This window comes from Labeo rohita, chromosome 24 (assembly GCF_022985175.1).
Source record: "Labeo rohita strain BAU-BD-2019 chromosome 24, IGBB_LRoh.1.0, whole genome shotgun sequence".
Classification (NCBI taxonomy): Eukaryota; Metazoa; Chordata; class Actinopteri; order Cypriniformes; family Cyprinidae; genus Labeo; species Labeo rohita.
The window spans coordinates 1,462,037-1,482,889 of record NC_066892.1 but is presented as its reverse complement, the minus strand read 5'-3'; the positions used below and the strand labels follow the sequence as shown (position 1 = coordinate 1,482,889).

Genomic DNA, 20,853 nt, shown 5'->3' with positions numbered 1-20,853 from the left:
GACTTAAATAGTTGCATATTACCTGTTCACAAGTTGCAGGCTTGAGAGAAAGTTGAATGGCCGAAGCTGAGGATCCTCTCAATGGTGTGTCCTTTCACTCTTTTATAAAGCCACTATCCATCTAAATAAGGGAGTTGGCACAATGTTATGCCAAACTGCTATTGTGTTGGGTTCAGCTGAGGTAGGGAGGGATAAGCACGGTTTTTCATAAGCACAGGCACCAGTCGTTCCACCGCTGCCAGCAACAACCCATAACGGAAAATAATTACAGGGAGACAATTAAAACCACCTAAGACAAAGCTTTCACCCTTAAGCCCTGTTTGTATTCACAATATGCTAAATCATATTTAAGGGCAATCTGAAACATGAAAACAAAACATTTTTACCTTGTGTTGTGTCATAAGTAAGTGTAAATGTATATACCTTCATTTTTGGCCTTAAAGTAGCTTTGTGATCGTGTAATAAAAGCCACGGGCTAATAATCAAACAGGTAAGTAATCCTAATAAAGTAACAGTTGAGATTCAACCATGGTGTTTGCTTTCTTTCATTTTCTCCTAACCAACACATCAGCAAACAAAATCACATCCAGATTTTGCTATTCATAGAATGATTTTTCAGTCACACGCAATTCCTGAGAACGACAATGTCAACTATATGTCAAACAATGGGTTCAGATGGGTTGAAGGTCAGTGGGCGACAGATGAAATGATTCCTTGCCTCACTGGCACAGGATCATCTCCTCATTTGTCCTTGGGTACAAAGATAACCCTGTGAAATTCCTGGAAAGTGACGCCCATTGATTGAGAATCACAGGTTGGGCCGCAGACAGTAGCACTTCCATTTATGTCACGCTGTGGAACGTTTCACTGGAAGACAAATATAAACAAAAGAAGAGTGATGGACCATTTTGGTTTATTGCAGTGGTGAAACTAAAGCAGTGATGGCCTTGCTGTGACATGCAGTGCATGCATCCGCCATCACAAGACAACACATGAGGTATCGTCTTTCTGTCGGGTCAAGCGTTTGGTAGCCTGCCCAGTCCTGCTGCATATATGTGCCCCTGTCATAGTGTAAATTATCTTAGAGGTTAAACTAATAAAACGGTTGGCTTTCTTATTCTGATCTACTTCGTTGTCATTTTTTGATTGTAGAAACCTTCAACATTTGAAATCACTAATTAGGGGAGAAGTGCTTATATAAAGGCTATTATTATAACTCATTGTTTGCCAACAGACAAGTATGGTTTGACAATGAAGAGGAGCTAAAATTAGATGTTCGGCCAAGTGAAGACAACTAGCCAGCAAATGTCAGACGCTAACAAGGTGCAAGTGTTCAACAAGTGAGTTTGTTTTCGCATGCCTATGGACAAACCCTCAGAGACTTGAAAACTCCACGTAAGACTCTCAGAAGGACAATTAGCCACTTAATCTACAGGATTTATGGTTTGAGAGAGGACGCAAGCGGCCAGCTGTCTCAGAACCATAATGGTAATTCAATAAAGCTATGTTGCTAAATTAGTCTGTTGTCTCTAAGAGACTATAGTTGACATTGTCTAATGTACTGAAATACATTTGTATTCAGGGTTTCCACACGTTTCAACCAATGATTTAGGGCTTTTTCCCCAAGGTAACATTTAGCAATTCCTATCACCTTGTCAAGACACCAATTACCCAGGATTTTTTTTTCACGTATTTCCAAGTTGGCAACGGCTATGGAAACCCTGTTCAGAAGTGTGTTTTACAGTTCTTAATTTGATATGCATTTGATTGTTACTCATGTAAACATTAGGGGGCGCTGTAGTGAAGCGCTGCAGGACAAACATAGACTGACCTTTGTGACCATTACAGAATGAGGAGCGCCGGTCTGAAGTGTTTTATGGTGAATCACTGGCCTTGCCTGAAATAAGCTCAACCTACTAAAATACGCAAACCAGCAAAATACTGAAGGACCAGAGGAACAGCAGAACATTCAACAACACTAGAGTCTGAATGCAGACTTTCAAAGAACATACATTCATGACAAACATGTGATTTTACCAGATTTTATTTATAATTAGACTTGGTTAAAGATAATTACAGCATTGTTTAGTAAGTGTTGCGCAATCATCAGACTTATTACTATTATCCGTTATTATTCAAGTAGTAGTAATAATAATATTTAAAATTATTACTAACAATTCAGAACTATTAAGTGCATTTTAAAGAATCTAACACAAAGAGGCGTTTACAAGTGAAAGCTACATGTTTCCAATGTTCATTATTTCAGAATCAGACTGAAAATGCAATAGGCAAAGACAGAGAGAAAGACATCAGACACAAATAAATCCCAACAGTGTCAACATTTAAATGAACCTGTGCGTTCCTTTTCCCTGCTGTCGTACTCCTTAGCCTTGATCTTCAAGGTAAGTAACAGAAATAAGGGACGCTATGAGCAGTGCCATTTCAATCAGCCTTATTAAAGGAATATTAGAGGTTTACTGCAACTTAAGCTGTCAAATTGACAAAATTGATTTTATTTAAAACAGGATGAAGCAGAAATATTAAGGATATATATTTTTGATCGGTTCTGTGCAATAGAGACGTGTCAAAATAAAATCTGGAGTAACTGTCAACACATCCCAGCTGCACATACAACTCAAGTTGCATTCCTATAATATTCCTTTAACAAAGAGTGACATGTAACATACAATAATAAGTGTTTCTTGTATCATGCCTCAGTGCATTTGGAGTGCACATAAACAATCCTCAGCGTTTTTCGCCCAACGTGTCGATCAGTCTTTCAGCGAACGTCTGGGCGTGCCATTCTTAGCAGCAATGAGAACTAAGAGAACCAATTCCATCCACTTTCTGGAGTGAGAACTTAAGCCTGTTTTCAAAAGGATAAATATATTATGTCATTTTGAGCCCTTGTCTCATATTGGTCTAATATTTTACTAATAAGTCACCAAATGCTACATGGGTCAGACTTCAGTGTTTAATTACGCCACTGTGCGTTGACGAGTGTTTGGCATACTCTGTGGACGCATTTCGGTATCCTTCACCCCTCACACTTCATGATGGAGTCCATGTGCGACGACTCCACCGGCACGTGTTAGGAATGACTACAAATACAGGATTATTAGGACGGGACTCCGAGGTCAGTCCCTTAATATTTGCGGTTGAAGAACGAAGGCCTAGGTCTCCGGGTTGGGCGTAGCCAGAAGAGGAACGTTATCCCTACGTCTTCGGACCAGTGGAGGACGCCGGTACTGTTCTCCATCCGCCAGCGTCTGTGGAAGGGGTTTGCGTTTGCTTTCTGGGAGAAGCAGGATGGAGAGAACCGCCAGCAGGGCTAGAGACGAGTAGACCACGTGGTGGAGAAAATAGCCGTAGTGATTACGCAGATCCATTAGAGGAGAACTGAGGCGGCCCACACATCCCAGCGCCATGACCGCTCCCACCCCACTTCCTCTGTGAACACAACAATGGGATGTTAAAACCACACAATAATGTGCTTCTATGAAATCTACTGTCTGAATGGAAATATTTCCCAACTATTGGTTGAAGAAAAGTAGAAGCATGATGGAACTTTTTAAGTTGCCTTCACATGATATTGGAGTTATCAAGTACAATTTCTGTAGTTGGAAATTGGAGATTATCCTGATACAGTCGAGGTCAAAAGTTTACATCCTCCTTGCAGAATATGCTAAATGTTAATTATTGACCAAAATAAAAGGGATCATACAAAATGCATGTTATTGTTTAATTAGTACTGATCTGAATAAGATATTTCACATAAAACATTTATAAACAGTCCACAAAAGAAAATAATACTTGAATTTATAAAAATTATCCTGTTCAAAAGTTTACACCCCCTTTCAGAATCTACAAAATGTTAAATTATTTTACCAAAATAAGCGGGATCATACACAATGCATGTTATTTTTTTATTTAGAACTGACCTGAATAAGATATTTTACAAAAAAGATGTTTACATATAGTCCACAAAAGAAAATAATAGTTGAATTTATAAAAATGACCCCGTTCAAAAGTTTCCATATGCTTGATTTTTAATACTGTGTTGTTACCTGAATGATCCACAGCAGTGTTTTTTGTTTAGTGATAGTTGTTCATGAGTCCCTTGTTTGTCCTAAACAGTTAAACTCCTGCTGTTCTTCAGAAAAATACTTAAGTTCCCACAAATTCTTTGGCTTTCCAGCATGTTTTGTGTATTTGAACCCTTACCAACAATGATTTTGGTTGGTTATGATTTTGAAATCTATCTTTTCACACAACTGACAACTGAGGGACTCATATACAACTATTACAGAAGGTTCAAACACTCACTGATGCTCCAGAAGGAAAAACTATGCATTAATAGCTGGGGCGTGAAAACTTTTGAACATAATGGAGATGTGTACTTTTTTTTTTTTTGCCTACATTTCATATTTTTTTCCCATTTGGTACTGCCCTTCAAGGCTACAGAAGATAGTTACATTTTTCCCAGAAGACAAAATAAGTTAAATTTACCCTGATCTTGAAATTCAAAAAGTTTTCACCCCCCTCAAAATCATACAGTAATTGTTGGAAAGGATTCAAATACACAAAAATGATGAAAACCAAAGAATCTGTGGAATCTAAAGGATTTTTCTATAGAACAGCAGCAGACAAGGGACTGATGAACAACTATCACTAAACAAAAAAACCCAGCTGTGGATCATTCAAATAACAACATAGTATTAAGAATCAAGCTTATGTAAATGTTTAAACGCTCATTTTTATAAATTCAACTATTATTTTCTCTTGTGGACTATATGTAAACATATTTTTTTTGTAAAATATCTTATTCAGGTCAGTTCTAAATAAAAAATAACATGCATTGTGTATGATCCCTCTTATTTTGGTGAAACAATTTAACGTTTTGTAGATTCTGAAAGGGGGATGTAAACTTTTGACCTCAACTGCACCTGAGTTTCAGAGTTGGGTGAGCCATAAATTTGGCAGCGAAAAGAACTATTGCTGTACTGACTGATAATTTACTCACCCCCATGTCATCCAAGACACTCATCAAGGTTTTTGAGGAAAACAAATGCTTGTCTTGCACTAGCTTGACTTCACGCATTACGTAGTCACGTTAGAAAGGTCACACGACATAGGCGTGTCGTGTGTACAAAGCGAATGTGCAAAGAAAGTAGAACGCCCTTTACAAAAGTAGGTAAAACAACGATGTTGGACATTTTGGAGAAAATGAGATGTAATATTTTGCTTTACCTTATCTTTGTGAACCAAACTGAATGCTTGACGTTGCAGATGCGCATTGCAGAACTAGTGCAAGATGAGCATTTGTGGGGTTTTTTTTGAGAAAATTACTGATGGTTTTGCTAGATAAGACTCTTATTCTTCGGCTGGGATCATGTAGAGCTCTTTGAAGCTACACTGAATCTGCAGTTTGGACCTTCAACCCCATTGGCCACCATTGAAGTCCGCTATATGGAGAAAAATCCTGGAATGTTTTACTCAAAAACCTTCATTCCTTTTCGACTGACGAAAGACATGAACATCTTGGATGACATGGGGATAAGTAAATTATCAGGAAATTTTTATTCTGGAAGTGAACTAATCTTTTAAGTTCTATTACCACATCTACATTGCTTTCTTTTGCCCTTATTGTATATTTATGTTTAGAAAACATGTATTTATTTTACACTGTGAAAATTTATCTGACTTAAATTCCAGTGTTTTTATGCTTGTCAACAAATGTGACACTACATTTTATTCATCTGTTGGATATTCAGCTAAACATCTTCAGCACGTTTTGTCTTTACTAAGATTTCCCCAAGAAACAGACAAGTATGGACCAGGTTTCCTGCATGATTTCTGTTTCTTCCCACCAAAGAAGCACTTAAACGTGACAAACTCATAATTGCAACTTCAGAAGTAGGAAATTTCCAATAGCATGTGAAGGCTTGACGAGTGGCGTCTCCAAATATTACAATTAAGCATTATAATTAAATATAATAACGTTGACAACAAAGGTATTTGGCAAATGCATTTATCCAGTGCGTTTCATTACTTCATGCCATGACCTTGCGGTCTGCTGGCGTCATGCTCTACCAGCTCTAGTATGTGAAAACTCTTAATAAGTGAACAACAAGAACAACTGGTGCAAACTCTTCCCTCCGTTACGTCCCAGGAGAAACACTCTTGGCGGGAATCCAGAACAACACAGAAGACAAGCATAAATTACATCCCGAACCGGCTCTCTGGAGTCCAATAGGGATTATGCTGTTTTCTTGACTGTTTCGATGCCCATACATTACCTGCATTCTGCTGCTTCAGGAGCTAAAATAACCATGAGGTTATGAGGGTGTGCTAGTAACCAGCCCCGCGGGAGTGTGTGTGTTTACCTGATGATGGTGGGCATGACTTCAGCGGTGAAAAGAATAGAGAGGGAGGCGGCCGCTTGGGACGAGAACAGGCCCATTATGGAGAACACAGTCATGGCTGACTCACTCAGATCTGCAGGGACACATTCAGCTCAACGTTACACACTGTAAAGCAAAATACCTTGAAGAATTAATTGGACAGTGTTTGAAACTTTGTATGGCTTGCACTTTTTGCGTTCTATGCTATTGTGCTCCTCGTTTTAAAGTTGCATTGGATAAAAGCGAGACATTTCACAGGAATGTGTCAAGACGCATAAAAGAAAGACTATTTTTAGATTTTAGGCTGAAATATCGCCCAGAAATACTGAGCGAAAAAACACTTACAGTCCATTAATCCGAGCAGAATTAGGGAGGCCAATCCGGTCAAGGTCATGGCGAGAAGTAGAATTCCACGACGACCAAACCTGTCCACTGTTGCCCAGAGCAACAGCCAGGCCCCGCCCCCCTGCACACACAGACAGCAGGTACGTCCAATAGAAACTGGGGGTGAATCCTCTGACGTCGCCTCTGAAGGAGCTGTAGCAGTGACTGATGCCGTGAGAGATGAACCTGAACACAAGTCAAAAGTAATCGAAAAGACACTTCAGGATACAAGTTCACCTAATAATCATACAAGACACATAAATGTAAGAGTAAATGCAAAAATAAATTTAAAAGTTAAATGAAATAAATGATGCAATATTTAAAAAAAAAAACTATAAATATATACACTACCAGTCAAAGGTTTTTGAACAGTAAGATTTTTTTTAATGATTTTTAAAAAAGTCTCTTCTGCTCACCAAGCCTGTATTAATTTAATCTAAAGTACAGCAAAAACACTAAAATTTTGAAATATTTTTACTATTTAAAATAACTGTTTTCTATTTGAATATATTTTAAATTGTAATTTATTCTTGTGATTTCAAAGCTGAATTTTCAGCATCGTTACTCCCGTCTTCAGTGTCACATGATCCTTCAGAAATCATTCTAATATGAAAAAACACCATTTATTTTTATGTTTAAAACAAACAAAATGATTTCTGAAGGATCATGTGACACTGAAGACTAGAGTAATGATGCTGAAAATTCAGCTTTGATCACAGAAATAAATTACATTTTAACAGATATTCACCTAGAAAATGGTTATTTTAAATAGTAAAAATATTTCTAAATTTTATATCTATATTTAAAAAAAAAACATTAAAAATCAATCAACATTAAACATTAAAGAAGTCTCTTATGCTCATCAAGGCTGCATTTATTTGATTAAAAATATAGAAAAAAAACAGTAATATTGCTAAATGTTTTTACAATATAAAATAATGTTTTTTATTTTAACATACTTTAAAATAGAATTTATTCCTGTGATGAAAAGCTGAATTTTTATCAGCTGTTACTCCAGTCTTAAGTGTCACATGATCCTTCAGAAATCATTCTAATATGCGGATTTATTATTAGAATGATCAATGTTGGATAATATCAACAGTTGTGCTGCCAAATATTTTTTGGAACCTGTGATTTTTTTTTTCAGGATTCTTTCATGAATAACAAGTTTAAAAAATACAGTGTTTATTCAAAACACAAATATTTTATAACAATGTAAATTATTTATTATTAACTTTTAATAAACTTTTAATTATTAACTTAATACATCCTTGGTGAATAAAAGTATTAATTTCTTAAAAAAAAAAAAAAAACAATAAAAATAAAACTGACCCCAAACTTTAGAAGCTGAAGTGTATATATATATATATATATATATATATATATTTATATAGAAGCTATATACATTATATTTATATATATTTATATTTATTTTATACATATCTTTATTTTATTTATTTTTCTCTTTATTTTACACATATACATATATATATATATATATATATATATATATATATATGAATATATAATTAAAATAAAGGGGAAAATAAATAAAAAAGAAATAAACTTTAATTCTGATTATTTTTATGTGTTTTCTTGCAAGAGTTGTCTGACTGAAATTTGAGCACTTCAGCACATAAGGCAAAAAGCTTATTAGCAGGAATCACTTACGAAGTGAATCCCAGCACACACAGGTTTTTCCAGATGTTTCTGCTATGCAGCAGCTCCGGGAAGGACAGACGAGGACGTCCAGGAGACGAGGACGAATCTGTGTCCAACTCTGCATCAGACAACAATGCACAGTTTGTTCCTTCCGAAAACGTACAGCAGAAACTGCGTTTGAATGTGGAAACATTTTCCTGACTGAGATATTTTTAAACCGACCCGTGAAGCTGTCGTCATCTCTCTGCCTCTCGCTCCGCTCAGTGAAGGAATTCATGTCCCCCGTCCTCTCGGAGAGAAGAAGCCAGCGTGGCGATTCGGGAAACACTCCCGGGATCCTGAAGACAGACAAACAAACGTCTCTTTAAATGGCAGCTAGAAGTGCAGCTTCATGCATTAATAGGATGATCTGCTCAACAAACAGCACAACTGGGAGAAGCGACAATGCGGCACTGGCGGGACGGTCTGGTAGTCATAGAAACCAAGGTGATTCATCTTTACTAACAAGCGCTAATGCGCGCTGGCTGCACTCGAAGCTCTGAAGCTTCACTGGGAATTTCAGATCAATATTTCTGAATGATGCCAAAGGAGCAGTCGCTTTGCATTTAGGCTGATGAAGTGTTGAGAAGCTTCCGGCTCCCAGATGCTACACTGTTGATGCTCAGCCAGTTTAATAAGGGAAGAAATACTATCCACAGCGCTGGCGGCCTGACCTGCACGAAACTCTGTTTATGTTATGGATCAAATGAATCACCTGCATGTGTGTTTTTCACAAAGCAGCTCATAGAACTGGTTTCAGGCATCAACATTAACATTAAAGAGCAGGTCATATGTGTTTGTAACATAGCTATCCTTCAAAGTAAACAGTTTGCAAAGTTGTTATTCAAAAAAGTGCATTATAAAGATAAGTTTGTTTTGTTTTCATTGCTGATTAATGTAGACTGTCGTTGTTCTAAATACTTTGTTTAATAAAAAAAGAATGTAACTTAGACATATTTTGGTTTACAAACCATTATCCGCCATCATTGTTTTGTTTTGTGTTTACGGTTTAGCAGCTAAACTTTAGCTGTAGGTATGATTTGCTTGCATAAGTGTTACACAAAATGTTATTATGTCATTATTTTAAGAATGGATTGGAGCACTATATTATTGTTTTATGTAAAGGTGCATCAGGGTTGCCAGGTTTTCGCAAAAAACCCACTTAATTGCTACTCAGAACTAGCCACTAGGCTAGGGGGGTCAACCATTAAAAATCGTGTTCCCACGTGTAAAACAAACACTTTTTGTCAGGGTTCCCCTGGTAAATTTGCATTCCAGGGCCTAAATATGACGTTATTGGGGTCGCTTCAACCCGCAGACATCAAAAACAACCGCAGACTTGGCAACACAGATGGTAGCCCTCGCTAACTTGTTTGAGCACTCCTTTCTGCATCAATCAAAACAGGCTTGACCAGCTGACAAGTCAGAGCAGAGTAGGCTTAGACATATTTTGGTTTACAAACTCTGTTGTTTCATCAGTTAGTCACGTTAGCACTCAGCTAACGTGTCCACCATTATTGTTTTGTTTTGTTTTTATAGTTTAGCTGGTAAACTTTAGCTTGTGGGCATGATTCGCTTACATAAGTGTTAAAATGTTTTTATGTTTTTATTTTAAGAACGGATTGGAGCACTTTATTATTGTTTTATGTACAGGTGCATCAGGGTTGCCAGGTTTTCACAAAAAAACCCCACAAAACTATCCCACTCACATTTCGAGGTGTAAAATACACACTTTTTGTCAGGGTTCCCTTGGTAAATTTGCATTCTGGGGCTAAATATGATGTTATTTGGGTTGCTTCAACCCGCAGGCAACAAAAACATCCGCATACTTGGCAACACAGATGGTAGCACTCGCTAACTTGCTCTGTGCCAATCACAACAGGCTTGGCCAGCTGACCAGTCAGAGCAGAGCTTACAGACATTATGCTCAAAGCTGGTTCGAACGAACCGTTTCGAAATCTTTGACAAATGATCACAATATTAATGTCTTAACTGTGTTGTTTCATCAGTTAGTCACGTTAGCGCTCGGCTAACATATCCATCATTGTTTTGTTTTGTGTTTACAGCTTAGCAAGTACACTTTAGCTTATGGGCATGATTTGCTTGCATAAAATGTTTTTATGTCATTATTTTATGAACGGACTGGAGCACTATATTATTGTTTTATGTACAGGTGCATCAGGGTTGCCAGGTTTTCACAACAAAACCCACCCAGTTGGTACTCAAAAGCCCAATTGCACTTCAGGGTGTAAAATACACACTTTTTGCCAGGGTTCCCCTGGTAAGTTTGCATTCCAGGGACTAAACATGATGTCACTGGGGTCGCTTTAACCCGCGGACATCAAAAACAACCGCGGACTTGGCAACACAGATGTACTCCTCTCTGTGCCAATCACAACAGGCTTGGCCAGCTGACCAATCAGAACAGAGTAGGCTTATGGAAGAGAGGGTTTACAGACATTACGCTCAAAGCTGGTTCAAACTGTTTCGAAATCACTTTACAAATTACTGTGTAAATGTATATTCTCAAAAAAATTACAATGCTCTTTAAGCATCAGCGTTGCCAGTTTTTCACAAAAAAAAAAAAACAATCGTGTTGGGGCCCCCATTAAAAATGGCATTCCACAGTGTAAAATACATGCTTTTTGTCAGGGTTCTCCTGGTAAATTTGCATTCCAGGGGCTAAATATGATGTCATTGGGGTCACTTTAAAAAACAACCGCAGACTTGGCAACACAGATGTACTGTAAATAACATAGTTATTTACGTTAGCACTCGGCCAAAATATCCACCATTAACTTTAGCTTGTGGGCAAGATTTGCTTGCATAAAATGTTTTTATGTCATTATTTTAAGAACAGACTGGAGCACTTTATTATTGTTTTATGTAAAGGTGCATCAGGGTTGCCAGGTTTTCAAAACAAAACCCAGCCAATTGCAAGTCGCGTTTTGAGGGGATCAACCGTTAAAAAAAATCGCATTCCGGAGTGTAAAATACACACTTTTTGTCAGGGGTCCCCTGGTAAATTCGCATTCAAGGGGCTAAATATTATTATTAGGGTCGCTTCAACCCGCAGACATCAAAAACAACCGCGGACTTGGCAACACAGATGTACTCCTCTCTGTGCCAATCACAACAGGCTAGGCCAGCTGACCAATCAGAACACAGTAGGCTTATGGAAGAAAGGGGTTTACAGACATTATGCCCAAAGCTGGTTCGAATTAATCGTTTTGAAATCTTTGACAAATGATCACGATATTACTGTCTTACTGAAATAGTTCTATTAATTTGCTGTGAACCCACTATTTCCTAAAAATGTGTTGATTTATATAGACTGACGTTGTTTTAATTACTTCGTTTAATAATAAAGAATGTAACTTAGACATATTTTGCTTTACAAACTGTGTTGAATGGATTGAAGCACTATATTATTGTTTCATGTACAGGTGCATCAGGGTTGCCAGATTTTCACAACAACACCAGTTGCGTTTCGAGGGGTTCCCCCATTAAAAGTCACGTGCTGGCGTGTAAAATACACACTTTTTGTCAAGGTTCCCCTGGTAAATTCACATATGAGGGGCTAAACAGGGGCTAAAACAACCGCAGACTTGCTCGAGTACTCCTCTCTGTGCCAATCACAACAGGCTTGGCCAGCTGACCAATCAGAACAGAGCAGGCTTATGGAAGGAAGGGGTTTACAGACACTACGCTCAAAGCTGGTTTGAACAAACTGTTTTGAAATCATTTTATAAATGAGTGTGTGTAAATGTATATTCTGGGAAAATTACAATGTTTTTTGACCTTGGAAACATTTACCAATATTAGGACACTCGTTAAGGATCGCTGAGAGAGAGTGTGTTTGAGGCCATAGAAATGAATTGCTGTGATGCTCTGAATATTGTCTTGTGAATTCCTGGAGCTCAAATAGTTGAGCATGATGTTTGCAGCGGCAAGGTCATGGGTTCATTTCCAAGTCAATGCAAAGCAGACTTAACTATCTCCCTCAAACGTTCTAACCAGTGCACCTTTAATAGTGACACATCAAGTATACAAACCAAAAACCACATGATTTTCATGGACTAACCCGTAGCACAGGAACAAGGACAGAGGAGCAGCTCCGGTTCCTAACAGGCCCCTCCAGGAGCCACAGCCGAGGGCCACGGCCAGGAGCAGGAGCTCGCCCGCAAACACGGTCAGACCGGACATCATCGTCGCCAGCAGCCGCAGGGACGGGTCACACAGTTCCAGACCTACCAAACGAGAAACGTGAATGAAAAATGTCTGCGAATGGAGTCAGAAGACATCTGAAGACGTCTTGGTTTAAGAATGTTTCTACTGTAAACAAGGCGAAAACACTGAGACCATAACATCATCACTCTGTGCTGATGTTTATCTGTGTGGTGTTTGACTTACGTGTGACGTACAGCGTGAGGTAGACGCCGGCGCTCGCCGCGGCCAGACAGAAGCGCATGGTGATGAAGACGGGCGGTGAGGGCGAGACACACACCAGAACTCCGAACACCACCGCCAACATCAGAGAGACCATCAGAGACTTGTGCCTGCCCAGCCTGAAACACACCAGACAGCTCGATAAACTCTGAAATGATGGAAATAAATAAAAACTAAAAAAAGACGAATGGACGGTTTCTCACCGGTCAGCCATGTAGCCCAAACCCAGACAGCCCGTCAGCGTCCCCAGAATGAAGCACACCTCCTCTACTGGAACCAGCCAGTACCGCGAACATACTAGATCCCACTGGGTACAACAGGAAGTCAGGACAGAACAGACAGGAAGACAGCAGGCAAACACAATTAGCCATTTTAAAAAGACTTCCTGTTCTTAAGAAAGAACACTGTGAATTTTAAAGAAGCATGAGTTTCTTCTTTCTTCCATGCTAAAGCAGCAAACGCAAACAAGCTTCAGTTTCACTTCATGTTTGGTCATTCTGAACATTTGTGAACAGTGAGTGAACTAAAACTATTACAAATTGTTATTAATCTTAAACAAAAACTAGAAAAAAAAAACAAAAACTAAATTAGTTTAATTTGAAGTATCATATTGAATAAAACTGAAATAAAATAAAGCAATAACCCTCAAGAAGCTGTGGTTTACAGTGAATTTATAACAGCTAAGGGGCGTTGTTAGGCGTAACGCGAAGCTGTTATAAATTCACTGTAAACCATGGCTTCTTGGGGGTTATTGCTTTTAGAAAACGGTTATTTCATATATGTAAAAAGGTTTCACAAAATAAAACAGCAAATAAAATGTAACAGTACTAAAAACATTATTCTTCCACCAAAACAATGTAGCTCCTCAGAAACAAAGTGGTTGCCGAGCAACACACAAACGTAAACAAAGGTGTATGTTTGTAGAGTAATTTGCAACAGCCTCGAACGCGGCTCAACCAATCAGAATCAAGAATCGGAACTATGCCATTTTATAATAATAACTATTTAATATTAATATTAAAAAATAAATAAATAAAATAAACAAATCACTTTACATTATAAAAATGCATTTAAATAAAATTAAATATTAATATTGGATTAAAAACATTAAGCAACTAAATGAAATCATTCAAGTACTTAAGTACTAAATCTGAAACTAAAATATAAATTAAAGCTATATAGAAAAACGGAAATTATTTTAGTAACTGTAGTACTGAAATATTTTTAAAATAAAATTAAATATTAGATAAAAAAACTTAAATAGAAAAACAGAAATGTTGCCTTGTTAGCTATCTGAAATAAAAATACATAAATAAATAAATAAATAAATAAATGAAAACAATGTTGCACAGGTATATTTGTAGCAATAGCCAATAATACATTGTATGGGTCAAAATTATTGATATTTCTTTTATGCCAAAAATCATCAGGATATTAAGTAAAGATCATGCTCCATGAAGATATTTCGTAAATATCCTACCATACATATATCAAAATAAAAGAACTTAATTTGGACAACATTAAAGGCGATTTTCTCAATATTAAGACTGTTTTGCACCCTCAGATTCCAGATGTTCTAATAGTTGTATCTCGGCCAAATATTGTCCTATTCTAACAAATCCATACATCAGTGGAAAGTTTATTTATTCAGCTTTCAAATAATGTATAAATCTCAGTTTCAAAAAATTGACCCTTATGACTGGTTTTGTGGTCTGGGTCACAAATAGTAGATTTTCACAAATGTACAAATAACACTAATATCACATGCATTTTAAAATTACACATGAATGAGTCAGATGTCATGTGACCAAACAGTTGCAAAATAATGACAGAAGCACATGGTACACACAAAAGAGTTAGTCAGCTGAAATGTGACCAAACCAGTTCTACTGTACACACGACTAGTCTTCAGGGTGGAGAACGTCAGCCCACACTAACAGCATGAACAAATGAAAGTGTGAACTAACTTTCATTCACTAAAACTTTAATTACGAACACATTAGTTAAAAAGCGTCACAGAGAGGAATCTGATGAGTGCAGAAGTCACAGAGCTTGACAGACATGAAGAGACACGCTGACACGCGTCACGCTCAGATGAACATATAACAAACAATAAATCTATTTCAAGCAAATCTGAGATTGACTACCCATGATAAGCAACAAGACATTCTGTCAGTCAGACTAAAACCTCATTAGCACAAACTCACACTCAACATACAAGTACAGCGTGAACATTCTGCTAAATATCTTCAGTCTGAACATTAAAATGGTAGCAGAAAGTATTTAAACTTCAAAAATATCTGGAAAATATTCTGGATGTATTAATAAACTCATTCGTTCAAATGTGTCGCCCCACCTCTCTGACGATATTATTGGCCAGCCCTTCGGTGACGTTGTAGTCGTATCCCGCGTCACAGTCCTTCACACCCGACGACGTGCCGTTGATGTACTGCTTGCACTGGGGCAGCTCTTGGTCTCCTTTCTCCGCTCTCAAGGAGGCGTTGGCCACCTGAGGAGTGGGCGAGGGTCCCGGGAGATGACAGTGGAAGGGTAAGTCCAGGGTCAGGAGCGGGTCAGAGGACAGCAGGAACGCCAGGAAGAGGCTGGGCAGAATGGAGAGAGCGATGAGGAGCCGCTGCTTCTTACGGCCCAGAGCCAGAATCATGACCTCTCCGGTGGGCGGCAGAGCGGGCGGCAGGGGGAGCGAGGACGGGGCGGGAGAGGAGGGCGTGGGGGAGGATGGGAGAGAGGGAGGGGGAGGTGGGCACGGGGACGGGGAGGCCAGTGGCGATGGGGGTGACGTCATTGTTTGGACAGAAGCTGCGCCAGAGAAAGCAGAGCAGAGCCTTACTGAGACGCTGCTGATGCGGCCGCAGGTGAAGAGGGAGAAAGAGAGAGAGAGAGAAAGATAGACGACTGTCTGTGTCTCTCCCTCTCTCTCTTCCTCTGCTCACCCTGAGACAGACGAGCAGAAATTACCTGCAAAAGACAACAGTACAGGAAATCAGATAGATAGATATTGATAGGTCTATGTATAACATCAGAAAGATAGTTAGATAGATAGATAGATAGATAGATATTGATAGGTATATATAACATCAGATAGATATATAACAATAGATAGATGGATAGATATAATGCTAGAACAATGGAACGATGGAATGATAGATAGAAAGATAGATAGATAGACAGATAGATAGACAAATAAGTATATATAATATTAGAACGATAGGTAGATAGACATCAATAGGTATATATAACATCAGATAGATGGATAGATAATGTTAGATAGATATAGATAGATGATAGATATTGATAGGTATATATAACATCAGATAGATAGATAGATAGATAGAGATATATAATGCTAGAAAAATGGAACGATAGATAAGGATATATAATGTTAGAATAATATAACGATGGGTAGATAGACACTGATAGGTATATATATATATAATGACAGATAGATAGAATGATAGAACAATAGATAGATATAATGCTAGAACGATGGAACGATAGATAGATAGATAGATAGATAGATAGATAGATAGATAGATAGATAGATAGATAGATAGATAGTATATATAATATTAGAACGATAGGCAGATAGACATTAATAGGTATATATAACATCAGATAGATGGATAGATAACGTTAGATAGATATAGATAGATGATAGATATTGATAGGTATATATAACATCAGATAGATAGATAGATAGATAGATAGATAGAGATATATAATGCTAGAACAATGGAATGATAGATAAGGATATATGATGTTAGAATAATATAACGATGGGTAGACAGACATTGATAGGTATATATATATATATATATATATAATGACAGATAGATAGAATGATAGAACAATAGATAGACAGATATAATGCTAGAATGATGAAACGACAGATAGATAGATAGCTAGATAGCTAGATAAGGATATATAATATAAGAAAGATGGGTAGATTGACATATATAGGCATATATAACGACAGAATGATAAAACGATAGACAGATAGATAGGGATATATAATGCTAGAACGATGGAACGATAGATAAGGATATATAATGTTAAAATGATAGGTAGATAGACATTAATAGGTATATATAATGACAGATAGAACAAGATAGATAGATATATAGATAGATAGATAATGCTATAACGACAGAACGATAGATAAGGATGTTTGAACGATAGAACGATAGGTAGATATGTATAGGTATATATAATGACAGATAGATAGATAAGGATATATAATGTTAGAATGAAAGAACGATAGGTAGATAGATACTGATAGGTATATAGAATGATAGATAGAACGATAGATAGGGATATATTATGATAGAACAGTATAATAGATAAAACGACAGAACAACAGATAGAGATGGGTGTATATAAAATGATAGACAGATTGATAGACAGATAGAAAAAGATATGGATAGGTATATATAATGTGATAGAACCATAGATAAATATGTATTATATATATATAACGTTTGATAGATATGATGGCTATACAGTATAGAACAACAAATATTACGAAAGAGAGAGAAACACAGAGAGATTTGATTTCAGCTTCGGCTTACACCTCCACATGAAAGAATGAAATGAAAGACCGAACAGATGAAAGTATCTCATGAAAGAGCGAAATTAAAGAACAAAGATGAAAGTGGGGGGGAAAAAAGATGAAAGAGTAGAAAGGAGGAGTGAAATGAAGGAATGAACAGAATGGAAGAACTGGAGGAATGTGAGTGTTATGTAAGTGGAATTATAGAGCTGCATTAAAGAAACCAAGAATATAATAATAAAACACGATTATGACCATGTAAATAAGCGGAGCTTCTGCACATCATTAATGTCCGATATTAAAAATGACTTAGTTTCTAAAACCTGCTGAATCCTCACCTGCTTCTGCTGCTGTTTCCAGATGAGCCGCTGATCACATCAGCTGAACTCCAGCACATCCACACTGATGATGATGATGGAGATGATGATGGCTCGGTCTGGTCTGATGTGGTTCTGATGCGTTCTGGACTCGTCCGGCCCGTTCAGTCCAGCGCAGTAAGCGTCTCTCCGCAGAAACAAAAGCTCGCCGCTTCACTCCGGCCGATCTGACGCCTTTGATTCGCCGCGAGTGACACCAAACAAACGCCTTCAAGGATGGTAAATAAAGCCTCGATGCCGCTGCTTCAAAGATGACGGCCATGGACGGAAGCAGATCCCCGGCTCCGAGACGCGGACAGGGCGGAAAAACTGGCACGACTGGCGGCGAGTGTCGGAAACCGTCGGGAACATTCGGACAGCATCGGAAACTCTGAACAAAGACGCAGCTGCAGTACAACCATACAGCCACACGAGGGCGCCATTTATCACATGGTTTAAAACGTTACAAAGTAAACGTTATAAACGTTTTAAACGTTATAATGCAGCGTATTCTATGCAGTATACATACTATTTAAAAAAAAAAAAGCCAGTATGTGAAATATGAAGTATAAAATATGCACAGTATGTACATTTTCTGTATGCATGGATGGTTTAAACCATTGCATAGGAATGCTAGTGTACTACATACTATGCATTATACAATAAATAATGCTTACCATTAAAAAAAAAAAAAAAACAGTCCAGGATTACAGCAATAAAGTATAAAGTTTGAAATCTGCATAGTATGTGAATGTCAGTATGCATGATGAAATGCAAGGATGACCTACAATGTTTGTCAAAAAAGTGAAGTGTGCAATACTCCTGAATAAATCCAGTTTTGTGTAAAATAGGTTCATCACAATGTAAGGTCAAGTCAGAGACTTGCACTGTGGGAAACAGTATCTCACACAATGTGTTCTGGATGCATGCTCCATATTTTGAATCATAATAGGTCACCTGGGAAATTTATGCATACATACAATTAAAATACTTGACACAAAGGAATGCGTTACTACTTTTTTAAATTTTTTTTATGAGAAATGCAAAATGCTGTTAAAAACTTTTATATTTATTATAGCATGTCACACCATGTTTTTACACATGCATCATGGTAATTCCATGCTATTCTGTGAAATATCACGGTACTATCTGATGCTATTATATTTTGTAAGTGTAACTTTTGCAGCTGTGTCTTGAATGTCCCCATGTATAAAAATGAACTAAAAACTAAGCCTACAATTAAATATTAATTTTTATTTATTTGTTTTTTGCATGCAAGATGATAGTACCATGCTATTCTATGAAGTACCATGGTACTATCATCTGATGTCACTATTATTTTGTAAAGCTAAACTTTGCAACTATTGAATTTGGAAATTCAGTTGAATTTCAAGTATTCTATAATTTTAACACATTATATTATATTAAAAGAAATTTTATATTAATTAAAAAAACATTTATTTATAATTACAATTACATATAATATTATATGATATGCAATTATATTGAATTCTGGCACTGTGTATTACATTTGTTATATATTATATTATTTTTTGTATCTTATGTAGTAATTTAAAATAAACAGGCATGCAATTAAGTTTTTTGCACATGTACAGAATGTGTTGTATATTCTATTGTATTTTACTTTATTAAAAGTTGTACATTAATTTAAAACAAAACTTTAGGCCTACAATGAAATATTAATATTTGTAATTTTATGAAATGTTATATTTTGATCTAAAATATTACATACGATTACGGTTTATGGCGATCAGGTGTTGTGAGTTTGGATCTCTGCCTGTTCTCTTGCGCTGTGTTGAGTAACCGAGCCTCGGTTGAAACACGCTCTTTCCTAACCCTGTGGCCAGATTTCAGGTCTGGGACCGCAGATTGCCCCACCGCCATACTGAATCCAGTTACAACACACAAACATCAACAGTTGTGTGAATTAATGAGTGTCAGTGTTTGCTCTAGTGGACGTGTAACGCAGGTTCAGCGTTATCAGCCGCAGTCATCTGCTGGTACGTGAAGCCCTAACTAGACAACTCGGTGCCAAACCAGCAGGCGAGATAAAGCCATGCGGCTTCATCCACTTCCCGCGCGCTATCAGTGTGTCCTCTGCCTGCAGTGGAAGCCACAGGAAGACCCGAGCGCCCCTGCGTGTCCCACATGGTGTTGAAATCTCACCCGTCCCGCTGCCCCTCGGCCTGAGCTCTTCCAGTCAAACGCGCGTGTCATCGTGTCCGTTTGAAGGGAGGAAAGATGACACTCTGCTATTGTGTTGTGCAATTCACAATCAATGCAGATCATCTGAATTAACTCAAAGAATGATCACTTGAACCATTTTAGTGCAGGTGCATCAGCAAAGTTGCTTGATTTAGTGTGATTTAAAGAATGGATAAGGTCATTCATTCAGATTCTGAAGCATGTTTACTGGGAAAAATCACACTGTATTTTAGTTTTGAAACCATATAAGGGCTAGTTATTATTCGAGACTAGTTTTCACAAAGTCTGTATTTCAGAAACTAATAATTTGGGTCAAAGGTTCAAAAGTTCAATTGCACAAATCAGTTTTATCTAGCAGTGGTTTTCTATGTTGGTTAAAAAAAAAAAAAAAGCAAACAAAAAAAATTATACACATACAAATTTATTTAAAATATATTGGTGTATGGCTTCGTTAAAAAAATAAAATAAAATCTGAAGCAGCAAAATTACACAAAAACTGCTTATGAAAATATAATTTGTGTACAATTATGTACAATTATAAATGCATATAAAACACACATGACAATGTCTGGGACGAGTTCAAATGTGTTTTGTATGTTTTTGTAATTTTATAACATTCATTACAATTTACTTTAGCAAATTAATTATATTTTTTAAAAATACAGACTTTTTTTCACCCCATTTTTTAAAATTTAATATTTTAGTCAAAATTAAGGTTTGTCTATATAAACTGTATGTATATGTATATAGAAAAAATATGTAC

At 37.1% G+C, this 20,853-nt stretch overlaps 1 protein-coding gene across 1 annotated transcript; it reads right to left on the bottom strand.

Moving 5' to 3' along the window:
- Positions 1-2,028: 2,028 nt before the first annotated feature.
- On the bottom strand, positions 2,029-18,865 carry slc22a17 (solute carrier family 22 member 17). Its single transcript, XM_051098714.1, is given in 11 exon segments — positions 2,029-3,450; positions 6,387-6,498; positions 6,750-6,870; positions 6,872-6,974; positions 8,460-8,568; positions 8,673-8,788; positions 12,574-12,739; positions 12,903-13,057; positions 13,142-13,245; positions 15,295-15,917; positions 17,847-18,865. Coding segments are annotated over 10 exon segments (1,713 nt in total). The 5' UTR covers positions 15,745-15,917; positions 17,847-18,865; the 3' UTR covers positions 2,029-3,173.
- Positions 18,866-20,853: the final 1,988 nt, after the last annotated feature.